Source organism: Alexandromys fortis, unplaced genomic scaffold (assembly GCF_014885135.2).
Source record: "Alexandromys fortis isolate MF-2015 unplaced genomic scaffold, M_Fortis_MF-2015_v1.1 scaffold_22, whole genome shotgun sequence".
Taxonomy (NCBI): domain Eukaryota; kingdom Metazoa; phylum Chordata; class Mammalia; order Rodentia; family Cricetidae; genus Alexandromys; species Alexandromys fortis.
Genome location: NW_026067900.1, coordinates 11,639,877 through 11,655,285, shown reverse-complemented (window position 1 = coordinate 11,655,285; position 15,409 = coordinate 11,639,877). Strand labels below are relative to the sequence as shown.

Sequence of the window (15,409 nt, the reverse complement as noted above, 5' to 3'; positions counted from 1 at the left end):
AAAAAAAAAAAAAAAAAAAAAAGCAAAGAAAAGAAAAGAAATGCTTTCATAAAATTGTTTCACTACAGGTAAGATCTGTCCTGGGTTGTTGTCTGATTTAGAGAAATTTCCTTGAGCTGGAATGTATATACTGTGCTGTGGGTGGAATATTTTGTAGATTTCCGTTAAGTCCATTTGATGCACATCAGTTATTTCTGATTTTTCTGTTTTTTGTCAAGAAGTCTTGTCTGCAGATTACTGAATCCCCTATGATTGCTGCAGTGTAGTTATTATGCATCTTTACTGTTTTTGAATTTGTCCATCAGAGTTTGGGGGTCACCACAACATGAGGAACTGTATTAAAGGGTCGCAGCATTGGGAAGACTGAGAACAACTCTTCTAAGATCTTGTTGGAGATCTTGTCCATGGCATTGACCTGGAATTCTTCTCTTTCACCTGTGCCCACAAATAACAGTTAGTATATTCATGGTGTTCCATATTTATGGAATATTTCTTTTATGTATTTTTAATTTCATATTCATTGTGTGATCTCTTCCCTCTACTTTATCTTTGAGGCCTAATAAGGTTTCTTCTACTTGACCCATTCTGTTTGTGAGACTTTCCACTCAGTTTTCTAATTGGATCACTAAGATGTCCAGTTCTGCCTTCATTTCAGCTTGAGCTCTCTTGAATATTCCTAAGTCTCTATTGAATTAATTTTTTTTTAAATCCTGGTTTGTCTTCATTATTTCCATGAGTCTTATGATTGTGTTTTCTTGGGCATTGCCCAAGCATTTATTCTCTTTAAATTTATTGAGTTGTTTCTTCTCTAAACACCCAGAATTCTTTGGTGAAATCTGTAATTTCCATATTAAGAACGTCTGTGATCTGGGGTTGATTCTCATTGGAGAAGATTTTATAGGACTGGTGGGTTTGTATGGGGAAGATACTGCCTTCGTCTTTTATATTGTTTGTATTGTTTTCCATGAGAACTGGATGTGTATGCTTCTTTGGTTGGTTCTGTATCTGATGTGGACACAGCAGGCTGGCACAAAGCACAGGATGTGTGGGAAATGCTCAGACCAGACAGTGGATATGGTGTGGGAGGAATGGATCAAGGGTTAGTAGCGTTTTTGTGTGCAGGGATCTCTACAACCACCACAGCCAGCAGAGTAAGAACCCAGAGGAAAGAAGAAGGAAGTCTGACCCTGAGTAGTTTATTTGGGGCATACTTAAGCACAGCACAATTTGCTGGAAAAAAAAAAAAATCCTGGTGATAAACTCCTAGGCAAATAAAGCATAAGACAAGACTACACCAAAAGTCTCTGTAAAGTACAAGTGACATCTTCCCTAAACATTAGTTCTATAGATTGACAAGCTCATGATAAGATTCTGGTAGAGGATCCGGTGTGATCTTTGATACACGGATAGCTCAAAGGTCACCAGGATGATCCACATTGTTTCCCAGCCTCCTGGGTGGGAAACTGGTAATGCCTCCCTCTCTTTGAAGGGACAACCCTGTCCTGGTTCCCTAGAGCTTATCTGTGAGCACAAGGGCCACTGTGCCTACCTCCCACAGCTGGGGAGGTCTGACGTGTGTGCAGATGTGCATGCTGGCCTGAGCTGGAGGTTGATGGCAGTGGAAGTGGAGCTCACCAGAATACACCAGGGCAGTGGTGTGGAGCCCAGGCTAGACCTGAGGAAGGGGAGGTATGAAGAGAGGAGGATTAGAAGGACCCACCAGGCTAGACCTCAATAGAGGATGTTCAGGACAGGACTGGGCCTGGATATTTGATATCGCATGGAAAGGGTGAAGTCATGGGTTCCAGTGGGGGCAAGGACAGAATATTCTTCTGCATTTTTTGAGAGAGGGCATCACTATTCTGTAGCCCTGGCTGTCCTGGAACTCATCATATAAACCAGGCTGGCCTCAAACTCACAGAGGTCCATGTAGTTCTGCCTCATAAGGGCTGGGATTAAAGACCTGTACCACTCCACTTGACTAAAGACAGAGCTTTTTCAAGGAAATTTTCTGTTATTGTTATTTTGCTGGAATGTGTGTTTTCCCGTTCTTTTGCTTTTACCATTAAAATAACTTAAATTTTCATTTTGTGTGTTGAGGTGTTTTGCCTACAGGTATGTATGTGTATCACGGGTGTCCAGTGACCACAGAGGCCAGAGGAGGACATCAGGGTCTCTGGAGCTGGAGTGACAGATGGTAGTGAGATGTCCTGTAGATGCTGGGCCCTAACCTGGATCCTCTGCAAGAGCAGTTATGCCTGTCACCTCTCAGCCAGCTCTCCAGATTCTCCCTCACTAATTTAAATTTTTAATTTTGTTTTCTCTGTTATCTTTTCCTTCTTTAAAAAAATCCTTTCACTAGTTACCCAATTCCTGCTCCCCCGACATGAAGTCTTTCTTTTCCTAACCTTTTTTTTCTTTCTTTTTTATTTTTGGACCTTAAATTTTTCTTCTTTATTTTTTCCCATTTTTAAATTCATTTCTTTTATAGATTAATTTTACTTTTAAACATTTTGAGTAATTCTACAATGTTGTCAGTCACTTATTTCCTTTTGTTAGTATTCTTTTTATTTAGTTTTTCCTCACTTTTACAAGCTTTGCTTTTATTTGTAGTGATTTTTGTTTGCCTTCTTCTTCCTCAGTGATGTCTGCAATCCCAGCTCAACAGGATGAAGACATGAAATACACATACCATTTGTTGACAATTTTATATCACAAGAACCAGGATGAACAATTGTTCTTTATTATTTAACAACATCAGCGACAGGTGTCAGTGGTCTCTAACAATGCAGCTTTACTTAGGGTTGAAAAGCTTCCATGCCTCTTCCATTGTTTTCACATCAGGCAGAGGTTTTCTCTGACTGCCAGGCTGCAGGAACTTCTTCACATTGGGCAGGCTGCTGATTCTGTTCTTCAGGGCCTGTAATCCAGAAAACACAACCCTGAGACTCAGAACTGCTTAACTACACAGTCCAAAACAAATGAGCCCCCTGAACACGACCAACTGCATTTTTGCAACAGGTCCTGTGTAGACATGAGAGGAACGACAAATCCATGATCTAGAAAGCACAGCTCAGCATAGTTTCCTGAAGACCTCCTTTGACATCCAGTTCTCTTCTCCTCCGGCCCCTGGACACAGCCTGTGCAGAGTGTGGTGCAGAGCACAGAGCACTGTGTCTCTCGGGTGTGAAAGCAGAAATACCAAAGAAAGTGAAAACGCGAAAAACTGAGTTGGAAATAGGGACAGCAAATATCCAAGTATAACCAGGAAGAACTCACAGTCAGTTTTCACACTGGAGATAAGGATGGGGTGGGGGGGGGTGTAGATGGGGAAGACATCATGGTGGGGACCATGGAGAGGGAAGCACAGTGCTGAAGAGTCAGAGCAGAGGAAGGGGTCAGCATGACAGAGACCCGCTCAGACACTGAGTGTGCAAAGAAGAGACCACATGAGATGGAAGATGAAGGCCAGAAGCAGCCTGCAAGGAACAGAGGTTCAAGGAGAGAGCTGTGGGGTCCTGTGTCTTTATCAATGCAAAAAATATATTTTTGGGGTACCAGCCTCAAATTTCCATTCACAAAAAGTTTATTTTCATGCCTGAAATCAGCATGTGGAGGCTGAAGTGTAGGCCTTCAGGAGCCCACAGGCCACCATTATATTCTCAGAGGGATGTATGTGAGGCTGCCCCTCTGAGGTGATCTCACCTTCAGCAAGGGGAATGGGTCAAGAATGCTGGAGTCAAGCTCTTCAACATAGAGGAGAACTTCCAGCAGGTGAATGTCCACCCTGGTCAGCCTGTTGCCAACAAGGTAGTCTTGTCTGTGGCTCTTCAAGACCTGCCAAATTAAAGCACAGAGATTATAAGCATAAAGTGTTGGGCTGGGGCCACTACCCTTTCCCAAGTCTCTCAAAGGAGTCTCTGACTCCTCCTGGCAGGTATACAACTGCAGACACAGGCCTATGATGCAAGAGGCAGCATGAGAATCAGGCACGCGACCTCCTCTCTAAAGCTCAGGTGACCTTTCTCTATCATTGCACTTCCCATGGCCTTCACACCGCCACCTGTGTACATTTTCCACATGGGATAAGGGCTTAGCCCCTTGCACATCATGGCTCCTCCCCTTAGTTTGAAATGACAGAGCACCGGAAGTTCAGGACATTCCTCTCCCTGTCCTGTCTGTTCAGTCCCGTGGGCAGAGGCTTCACCTGCAGGGAACATCAGTCACCAGAGAACACCCTGTGTCTGTGCTCTCCTGTGTCTGCTCCCCTCAGTTCTCTGGAATCTGAAATACACCTGGCTGAGCTACAATACATCTTCCCTGTACAGCATCGGCTCTGACTCCCAACCTTCACTGCGTCATGACTGACAGGGCTGAATTGTACAGGGGGAACTGAGTCAGAGTCTCTAAGTATCTTTGTATGGATAGACGAGCATGCCAACAGCATATGGGGCTAATCTTCCTATCTGATTTTGGCTATTTATTTAACATTTATTTCAACATTTCTGGTTGTGAGAAGATCTAATAATAGAACTGTCTCAGTTGCAGTTGATGACATTTACTTAAATATCCCAGCAATATGAAAGTCACTGATAACCTAAAGCACAAGCACTGGCTACAGCATGAGCTACAAGGAGAGAAGAAATAAAATGCTTTGTGGTCACCTTATCACAGTGTAAACATGATAATATATAATGACCACATTTAGAAACAAAGAAGGCCAGGCATGGTGGGACACACATTTAATTCCAGCACTCAAGATACTGAGGCAGGTAGATCTCTGGGAGCTTCAGGTCAGTCCACAGAGAGAGTTTGGAGAGCCAGGACTATATAATACAGAAATACTGTTTTACAGAAAAAGAAGAAGAAGGAAAAAAGAAAACCTAAAACTACAAAAGGAAGCATCAAATGTTCTCAGTACAGAGCTCACTGTGTGACTGGAAATCATGATTCACACAGAGATGATTCAAGCTGTGATGGCTGGACATTGTGTCCTTGAGACAGGGACTTGACTCCAGAGGGCTGTGTGATGGCTCCTAAATCCCTCAGTGCTTCCACAGAGCAAAGGCAGCTGTGAGGGAACACTCAGTGAATTATAATGGGGTCAAAGTCGGGTCTCTGAGGAATCTGTAGGATCCCTAAAACTGCAGGATCAGAGCTTTGTTGTCAGCTTTTACTTGACAGAAGATCAAGTCAGTCTGACTTGTTCTTGATCTACCTCCAAAGAGAAGCCCCAACTAAGAGAGACATTGCATGTACACGGACACCCCTTCATGTGTGGATGTGCATGGCTCTCCTCCCAAGCCTGACATCTGTGACCCTAACTCCTGCAGGCCAGTGTTCCTTTACATCTCTTCATCAGCCTCCTCCTCTCCCCTGCATCACTGTCCTAGGTCAGGTTCTTCTCCTCTGTCTTTGAAGCTCTCTCCTCTTCTCCTGACAGCCAGTGGCTCTCTGGGCTCCCTGTGTGATGTGACAGAATATTTTCCCATCTGTGTTTTCTGCAGTTTGCCCTGGAATTGAAGCCCAGTGTGTCTGCAGGATCTAGGTCCATCTCTGGTGTGGCTCAGCCTTCCACAGATCAGGTCTGGTTATGGCCTTGAACCCTGTTGAATGTGGACCACTAGATTGGCGTGACCATGCGGTGCTCCTTCACAGGCCATTTTTATAGAGCGTCCTGTGGGCAGGGAGCTGCACAGGGAGGCTTATGGAAGGTCAGTGAGGCAGCACCCTGTCCTTCCCAACCTCTGTCTTTCTCTTGTCCTGGGAACGCAGTGTCCCCAGACTTACTTTTTCAAAGGCAGGCAAGTACCGGTTTTTGGTCTTGTCTTTTATCAAGGAGATCTTGGCTTCTCTTTGGTCTGGGGGAACTTTGACCAATTGCATGATCATTTCAGCCAGATCAACAATACCCTCTGTATACATGTCGATCCTGAAAGACAAAATATTGCACATGGTGTTCAGGAATTCACTATTTGATATTTTAATCTAAAACTCTGAGAAATTTACACTGAAACTAGTTGCAAAGTTACTCACCTTTAATCATTCATTATCTTTTCTATTTAATAGATATATTAACTTTCCCTATAGTACAGCTCTGATACACTTTTAGAATTTGCCAAACCCACACATGGTCCAACCCAAGGACAAAGGGTATCACTGGCCCATCTAGAGATGCAGTCATGATATACTTGGTGGCATCCCAGAAGAAAATCATCAAACTCTACAAAGGGCTCTCACTCTCTCCTATCTATCTATCTATCTATCTATCTATCTATCTATCTATCTATCTATCTATCTATCTAGCATCTATCTATCTTTGACATGATTTCTTCTCAACAATTATGCAGAGATTCTCAGAGCTAACAAGCTATCTCACAGATAAGCTGAAAACAGAGCCCTGGCTGAGCCCCAGCTGCGTCTCTGCGCATCTCTCATTCTGCTCAGGGGCATCTAGGTCAGTGTTAGATGTTCTCCACCCATTTGTCATAAAAGCTCAATCTCCAGCTGCATTCTGGCCATGGTAACATTTGTCAAGACGTGCCTATTTCTTCACTCATTTCAACCACAGCACCCACAGACACATGCATCCCTTGTTCTAAACTGTATTTCACAAGGTGCTTTGGGGAGAGTTTCACTGTCACACTTCCACACACTTCTGGTTTTGGCTATGCAAAGGTAGTATTCTGTGTTCCAATGCATCTCTTTCATTCTTAGACTGCTGACACCCTCTGATGTTAGCAGAGTCTGATTCTCACTCCCTTCAGATCCCAATCCTGCCACGGTGGCAGCTGCTGCAGGAGGACTGATTGCTTCCTTCTTATCCATGGGGAGATGGGAAACATTCATATGACCCGAGCTAGGAACATGTGCCCTGGAGTCGGCTTATTGAACATCATAGAATGTTCACGCTTTACTTTTGTTTTGCTTTCCTCACCCCTTCATGTATGTGCATGGCTAAAATCATACGCTGTGCTCCTCTTTCATTCTTTATTGAATATCATATTCAATAAAATGCTAGGAGTATTTCTATACAAGCACTGTTACAACCAAGTCTCTATTTCCCATGGACAAATGTTTCCCACAGTATAAATCAAGGCTAGCACCACGTTTAGCTCTTTGATTAACTGCAATACTCCTACACAGAGGTTTAGGAGTGAAGGATTTTGTCAAGCAGAGTGGGTCCAGCATGGGTGGTACAGTCCATAGAACTGCTTTAGTCTTGAATTAAATCCTTCAGGTAAACCAAGTCCTTGGGAACCTAAGCCTCATTGAGTTGAGCAGTCCATAGAACTGGCTGGGAATTCACATGCTTGCTCTGCACTGTTCCTACTCCTGGGACGTGGGAGGCAGCTCCTTCACCTTCCTTCCCTGGGACTTCTCCTCCAGCCTCAAGTCCTGGTTTCTTTGCCCTAAGCTGTTGGCTGAGGTCCAGCACTGAATCCTTGAGCACCAGGAGTCATGGCTCCCCCATGCTCAGACCGTTGGCCACCGTGTTTGCAACTCTGTCCCTGTGCTGTGCTGACAACATCATCCTCGGCTGTAGCCACACTCACCTGCATCCACCACATGTGCTCCTCCCTCTCCTCCATGGACTCTTCCATACTTGGCCTAAGTGGTATAACGAGCCTGCTTCTGGACATAAACCCTGCCACCCTCTTCTTCATTGACAGAAGGACCCAAATTTCCTTTGTTTCCCCTTGGAGTATTAACAGGAAATATACCGTACAGGGCTCTCTCCTTCGCGTCCTTCCCATAGAGGTCATATTTGGTGGCGATATAGTTGAGAATTGCTCTGGTTTGTACCAGCTTCATCCCGTCAATCTCCACCATGGGCACTTGCTGAAACATCAAACTCCCATCTGAGAAGAGGAATGGAAAAGGTCTCTAAGGTGTCCAAGTCTTACTTTTCAGGAGCACAAAACATGTCTTGAAGTGTCGGATCACACAAAGGAAAGATAAATGATTGCCTCTCAGTCTTTCACACTGAACCCCATTTACTTTTAGTTTCTGTTTCCACTCTGTCTCACCCATCTTCCTTTGGCTTTTGATCTTCTCACATCCATCTTTATTTCCTATCCAGATATACAATATATTTCTAGTGCATGTTTTCATGTCAGTTCATGTCTCTGGATGCATTTGGAAGATGAGGAGGGACAGCAGAGGCCACCATGAAAGCAGAACTAGTATGCTTGACAATCTCATTATCTTCGTGACATTAAGGTGATGTGTGACTTTTTTTTTTTATGTAGTGAGCCACCACGAGTTCCTCCAGCCTGTTCTTGTATGGTGATAGTGACTCATCAGTAGCTATCATGAAAATGCTCAAGACAATCATCCCAGCATTTTTCTACCCGTGATTTAATGAATGGCCATGTATCTGTGTGGTTATTGGACCTTGTGGGTGAAACCCTGCCTGAATAAGTCAGTGAGAGAAAGCTTGATGAAATTGTTCACTCTGATGTGGTTAAGAGAGAGAAAACATTTATTCCCAAGTCCTCAGACAAATTCTTGTAGAAATCTGCATCCCACTTTTATCATTGTCTCCATTTTTAGACCTTTCAAGGAGCCCCACCACCTCCACCACATCCCTCTGCCATTACTGACTGTTCCCACCCATCACCTGCTAACATCACCTTCTGGTAAACCTTCTAGTAGGCATCACAGACACTTCGTGTTACCTTTGATTAACTTTTCCATATCTGCTGGGGTTTCTATAAACTTCTCTTCAAACTGAAAGCAGAAAATGTAAACACATTCTCATTAGCTCGTTCTGTATCACTGTAGACCTTTGAAACTGAGAGCTCCCTGTGTGGTAGCATGTCTGTCGAAGTTGTGACTTGCAGAAGTAATGAAGGGTCTGATCGTGACCACATGGAAATTCAGATTAAACCCATCAAGCAAAGGCGTCCATCATTACAAGCTGCTCATTACTGGAGTGTTCCTCCACCCTGACCCACCATGTTCATGCTTCAGACCTAAGAAGAGAGTGATCTCACTAGAGGGCCAGCACTGGGAGATTGAGGTTTGAGGCTCTCAGGAAAGCCAACTCTAATGAATATAGAATAGAAGTTTCTATGTGTTCATCGTGGCCATTACACGGTCCCCATGATCACCTGGGATACTTTTTTTCTTTAAGATTTAGTATTGCTAATTGTAAGTGTAAGTATTTTTGGGGTGTGTGAGTGTGTGTGTGGGGGGTCTTGCACATGGCAACACATCCATCTCAGAGGTTAGAGTTCATAGAGGCCAGAGGTTAGAGATTCCATTAGAGATGGAGTGCCGGGCACTTGTTTACTCTCATGCATTGGAGCTGGAAGAAATAGAAGGTTGTCCACATGTGCAATAAAGACTTTAGAAGCCCAGCCATTACTCTAGCCCCACAGCAAGTTGCTGGCATTGCAGGGCTGTGGTAATGCTTTGAAAATATTTTTTCTGGGGGCTGGAGAGATGGCTCAGTGGTTAAGAGCATTGCCTGCTCTTCCAAAGGTCCTGAGTTCAATTCCCAGCAACCACATGGTGGCTCACAACCATCTATAAAGAGGTCTGGCGCCCTCTTCTGGCCTTCAGGCATACAGACAGAATATTGTATACATAATAAATAAATATTTAAAAAAAAAAAAAAGAAAATATTTTTTCTGCTTAGGAAAATTATAAATTTGTGTGAGGATACACATATCCATTGACAGTCTACTCTGGACTTTTTTATGGGTCCCTGGAATCTGAACCCATATGGCTTAACCTTAAGACACCAGCCATCTCTCCAGCCATCTAGAGTAATTTAAACCACTTTGTTCCTTTCACAGTTTAAAGAAAATTTTAAGTCATGAAAAAGGCTGAAAATCAGCTTCTAGCCTACGTGGTGAGACAGTGTGCTGACTATCCCACAACCCCACAGACTGGACTGACAGACAATGAAATGATGTCAACAACGTGCACAGCACTCAGAGAGGTGCAGGGAGTGGTGACAGTCATCACAGAGGTGGCTGAACCGTGATGGGCTTGGTGGGTGTGAGGGGGATGATGACAATGGCAGCCTGTGGGCACACTGAGCTGGAAGGTCCGAGCCGCAGTTTCTAGAGGCCTCTGCCCACTGCCTTCTCAGTCACTATGGACATGGAAGAGGAAGGCTTGTGCAGACACCCAACCCCCTCCTCGTGAGCTAAATCAACAGTCCAGTGGCTTAGAACATCCCCTGTGATGTAGGAGTGTCTTCTATCTATCTGTTGCTTTCATTGGTTAATTAATAAAGAAAACTGCTTGGCCTGATAGGTCAGAACATAGGTAAGCAGGGAAGACAGAACAGAATTATGGCAGGAAGAAAGCAGAGACAAGCAGACATCATGGAGCCAGCCGCCAGGTCAGACATGCTGAATCTTTCCTGGTAAGCCACCACCTCATGGTGCTACACAGATTATTAGAAATGGGTTAATCTATAATGGTGAGAATTAGCCAATAAGAGGCTAGAACTAACAGGCCAGGCAGTGTTTAAATGAATACAGTTTCTGTGTAATTATTTTGGGTAAAGCTAGCTGGGAGCTGGGTGGCAGGAAGCAGCCCAACACTCCTGTTTCTACACCCCTGAGCAACAGAGCTGGTGTACACAAACTGGCACCCAACTATTCATGTAGTTAACAAATCCTCCGGGGTGGCACTAGCGTGTCTCAGTTCATATGCACTCCTTCATTAAAAAAGGATCAGCTAAAGCCCTGTTCGGTTAGGAATGGAAGTGGATTTCACAACTGAGGGAAACACATTGCCATGACAGTGAGGGAGGACACCAAAGCCACCTTCACAGGACACCACTTTATCCTTTAACCTTCCCATTCTGCTCCTGTCTGAGGAGGGCAAGATCTCAGGCAGCTTCCAGTACTTCCTGTCAGGAAATACCAACAGCTGAGCTCCCCTGGAGTGAGCTAGGAAGTGTTTTTCCCAATGACGCCTCTAGAGGGCAGCACGAACATCTACCAGAATTTTCTGCTCTAAAGCTGGAAAGCAAAACATTTAACCTCAGAATGCTGCTTCCACACTCACTTGGGCCTCTCTCACACTTTACTGAAAGCTCACAGATGTGGGGCCACCTGAAGATGGCACCTTTGCTTAACATCCTACCTATGCCCTCCAGACCAGCCCTGCACCTGGCATCTGAAAGGCTCTACAAACCAATAACTAAGAATTGCTGTACTGTGTCAGCTAATGTCCACCGGGTTCATCTCTGTGCCCATCTTCTCTGTGGCTGACATTAAGGTCGACACACCCGAGGTGTCACACGTCCCTATCACAAACACTTTATCATGAATTTCCAAATGTAAGTACCCTTTTAAAAAAAAAAATGGTGTCACACCTAAATCAAAATATCATAGCATGACCTGCAATAAGCAATTAGTATTGCCTAATAATCAATATTCAAGTTTCTGTGTCTATATATCTTTTTTTGTAACTTGATACAACTCAAATAAGAAAGTAACCAAATAAGTATTCGAATTTTTTTTTCTATTGAAAACATCTTTGAATATGAGTGTGTTCTTTGGTACAGAGCAAAGTAAATTTTTTATTTGTTCAAATCAGTCCATTTCCTTCTTAATACACGATGACTATCATTTCTAGTGGGATTGGTGTTCACATTTTTACTGAGGGAGCAACAGGAAAGGGGGCCTCTTCCATCAGGTTCTTCAACCAACCCAGGCTTAGCCCTGCCTTGAGGTCCCGGTGGTGGCTCAGCAAATTGGGCATGTTCCCATTAACCCCCACAGGCACTGGATTTCTGTAGTGTGTGGCCTGGTTGATCAAGGTGGCATACTTAGTGTAGGAACTGACTGAGACATAATTATAGTCCCAACCATCATGGTCCTGGCAGAGTCGTGGACACCAAGACAACTACCATTTAAGGTAAAATTGTGTCCAGATTTTTTTGTGTGGAGCATCTCAGCTTAGAGAAGTATTTTAAACTTGTTATAGGTCCTGTTTCAGAACAAGGCACAACCTACCTCCACCCCTGCTGCAGCCAGAAGCCACCTGATGCACTCCATCCTGCCCCTGACATTCCAGTAGTGAAGCACGGGCTTCCCAGCCATGGCTGCAACTGTGGTTTCACTGTGAATGGAAAAGCATAGAGATCAATGCTGGGAGACTGCGCTCTGGGATATGGTCAGTAATACAGCACTAGGAAAGGGCAGTCTGCCTTCTTTTGCAGGGGCCCAGGAAGTTCTAATGACTAATCTCTCACCTGTCAATGAGCGCCAACCTGCAATTGCACCAAACAGGTCTCAGCTGGTCATGTGCCTTCACTTTGAGGACATAGACAGAGCATCCCAGATCCTATAATGATGATCCTATAGTGTGTATGTTGAACTTTGGAAGCAGAGCCATCATGGAGGGGATGAGACAAAGTCCCTCCCCAGCCTTTTGGTCCCTGGGTTGCTCAGTTCAAAAGCTTTTGATGGCTTCATGTCACCCTGGCTGTGCCAAACCCTTGTTCTCCCCACAGGAGAAGGGCCCATCTCCTGGTTGCAGGTCTATTTCCCACTGCTAGACTGGATCCTGTTCTATGGTCCAGAAGGCGGTAGTTGATGCACCAACTTCATATCACAGGGAGTCACTGCCTTTGGTGCACAGCACATAACGGGCAGTTGCTCATGTGAACTGCATGTAATCACCACAGAGTTCGCAGGTGAGGAGCTGTCCCTGTTTCCATGTCCAGACAGTCACATGAACTCTATTTTGCCCTGAAGAGTTCAATACTGGGACTTCACAGGGACTCTGAAATGCTGAGGCTTTCAGATCCCTCCCCATACTGCAGAACCTCTACCCTCCCGGTTTTAGAGCTGCACACTGTCTCAGAGTCCGCTGGTCTTCTCCAGATTAGTGATGAATGCTTTGAACCTTAGCATAGGGTTGGCCGCATAATGGCTGAGCGTGAGAGTTTGGGTTTAACCTCGTTTCTCTACAGACTCATTTCTTTCTGCCATGTCTTCCTACAGAATTTTAAACTGTTTTCTGGTCTTGCACTCATTTCCTCATACACACAGCTGTGATCACAGAAGAAATACGCAAACAACCTTCTCTCTGGTGTACGATGCAAGGTTCAGTCTACATTCCTCGGACATTTCATGGTTCAATAGTTCAAGATTCACACTTTTTTTCATTTGCTTTTTTGGGATTACCATCTAAAAACAAGTTGTGTTTTTTGTAATTAAATATTAAGATAGTAATAAAGTAAAAAATTCTAAGTATGAAACTTGCTACTCTGCTGTTTAAACAGAATCATCAAAGGAATCAGGATCCCTAGGACACAAACAAATGTGGTAGAAAACCAAACTGGGGAAGGGTTTTGGGAGGGAGGCATGGGAGAGTCTGGGTGAATTCAAATTCTCAAGTGACTCTGGAACACAGTTCAAGAGAAGAACGTTATTGGGGCTGGAGAGATGGCTCAGAGATTAAGAGCATTGCCTGCTCTACCAAAGGTCCTGAGTTCAATTCCCAGCAACCACAAAGTGGCTCACAACCATCTGTAATGGGGTCTGGTGCCCTCTTCTGGCCTGCAGGCATAGACACAGACAGAATATTGCATACATAATAAATAAATATTTTAAAAAAAAGAACGTTATTGATCTCAGGTTTGCCTGAGAGCACAAGCCTGGTCTACTCCTCACTGTTCTAAATCCCACACGTTTAGATTTTCTTGTAAATACCTTAAACTCTACCCTTCAGCTCAGTGACTCTGGAGGAGGAGGAAGGAACAGAAAAAGGGAAGAATGAAGACCAGGACAGAGGAAAGAGGGAGTAAAGAGGAAGAAGGAATGGAGGGGGGAGGACAGAAAGAGAGTAGCAGGGGAAGATAAATAGCTTGCTACTCAACATTAAGTACAAATAATTCATATGAACCAGAATGAAACGCAGGTAAAGTCAATGGTACTGAGCAGTGAATATGCTAAAAGTTCATATATAAGTGTAAATTGCGTAATAAAACCAGCTCCTTTGTACAATTAATGCATTCTAAATAAAACATTGTAAAGCTATTTTCACTGATGCAGACATGAAACTAGTTACAGAGGTTTAAGAGAGAGAACTGACCTAGTGAGAGTCCAGACTTCTGCTCTGCTCAGCTCCTCAACTCCTGCCCCACGTGAGTGTGGAAGCTACTTTAATAAGGTAACCTTTCTTACCAATGGGGTGGGGCCCCACAGTCACTCCTATGGATTCACACAGAGTTCAAGATTCCAGAGTTTCACCATAGAGTAGGAAGCTGACTAATCAGGGAGGAGCTCACAAGCCACCACCCTCTCCCCTAAAGCCTGCCTTACTATATCCGTACAGTTCGTGCGCCACTGTAACATAGGTGACCCTCACAAGGGCCTAGAGATTGAAAGGACACACAAGAGACCTAGATCATTTGAAAGATCAGCTGAATGCTGTTTATTAAAAACTTAGGAAAAACCTTACATACCCAGCTGCTGCACAATGGAATATCCTCCAGGCAGATGGGAAATTACCTTGCCCACGGATGAGTCAACAAAGCCCTTTAGCTAATAACCATGCTGGGCAGAGGGAGCACTGGAACAAACAGGATGTTTTAGCTGCCTGGCCAGAAACTGTCCTCAAGATAAACCCCAGGAGCCAGGGTAGACCCATGGGCACTACACTCTCCTGGAGATCTGATCCTTCAATGTTTTCATTGGTTTAATGCTCCTGTGTCTCTAAGTGACCTCTCATGTGTGCTCCTGTGAACAACCCTAATGAAGCACATTGCTCAGGACAGAAGAAACACGGGAGGGAGGACTGAGCTAGAAGCATGAATGGTGTCACAGAGTCAACCACGGAACCCTCAGCTACGATAAGATGTGACTCACGTCTACTGAATTTGGGGAAAGTTTGTGAAGTAGCCTTAAATTACACAATTAACACATTGTCTTGAACTCAAGGCTAAGATGAAGTTAAGGTTACAATGTCCCCTGCTTATTTCTGATGAGAAAGCTAATATCCTGTAATAGAATATTTGTCTTAACCTTTGTCCTGTTTTAATCAGGAACTGAAGGGCAGAAAGAATTTCACAATTCACACTCAACTTCACCTGGATAGCCATCAACACACTGTCCCAGCATGCTCTGGGTCTCTGCGCATCTGTGCATCCCTGCAGTTCCTGCTGTGGGGAAGCTGTCATGTCACCATTAGCAATGGCATTACAAGACAGTGAGAATTACGGTTACTTCGTGCCAAGTTCAGACTCAGAACTCTTATCCACAAACAAGGGCATCTGTCACTGACTTCACTCACAGACCCACAAGTTCACTTGTGATTTTAGTTATAATCAATGGTCCATAGGTCTTGGGTTATAAATCATTGCATGCTGACCTGGGTGGCTTCAGAGATGCATGTCACTGCCTGAGTCTGCACACCCTCCAGTGTCCAG

The 15,409-nt window shown here is 44.3% G+C and overlaps 1 protein-coding gene across 9 annotated transcripts in view; it reads right to left on the bottom strand.

Moving 5' to 3' along the window:
- LOC126491101 (glutathione S-transferase A2) overlaps positions 1 to 15,409 on the bottom strand; it is a 193,948-nt gene that overhangs the window by 163,926 nt on the left and 14,613 nt on the right. For 2 of the 9 annotated variants that reach the window (XM_050126603.1, XM_050126565.1), the window contains exon 4: positions 7,730 to 7,862. In XM_050126603.1, coding sequence (XP_049982560.1) covers positions 7,730 to 7,862 — 133 coding nt within the window. Of the gene's footprint in view, positions 1 to 7,729; positions 7,863 to 8,681; positions 8,734 to 11,987; positions 12,090 to 14,073; positions 14,108 to 15,409 lie in introns of those variants that run through there. The other 7 variants (XM_050126550.1, XM_050126594.1, XM_050126587.1 and 4 more) reach the window with 6 other exon arrangements.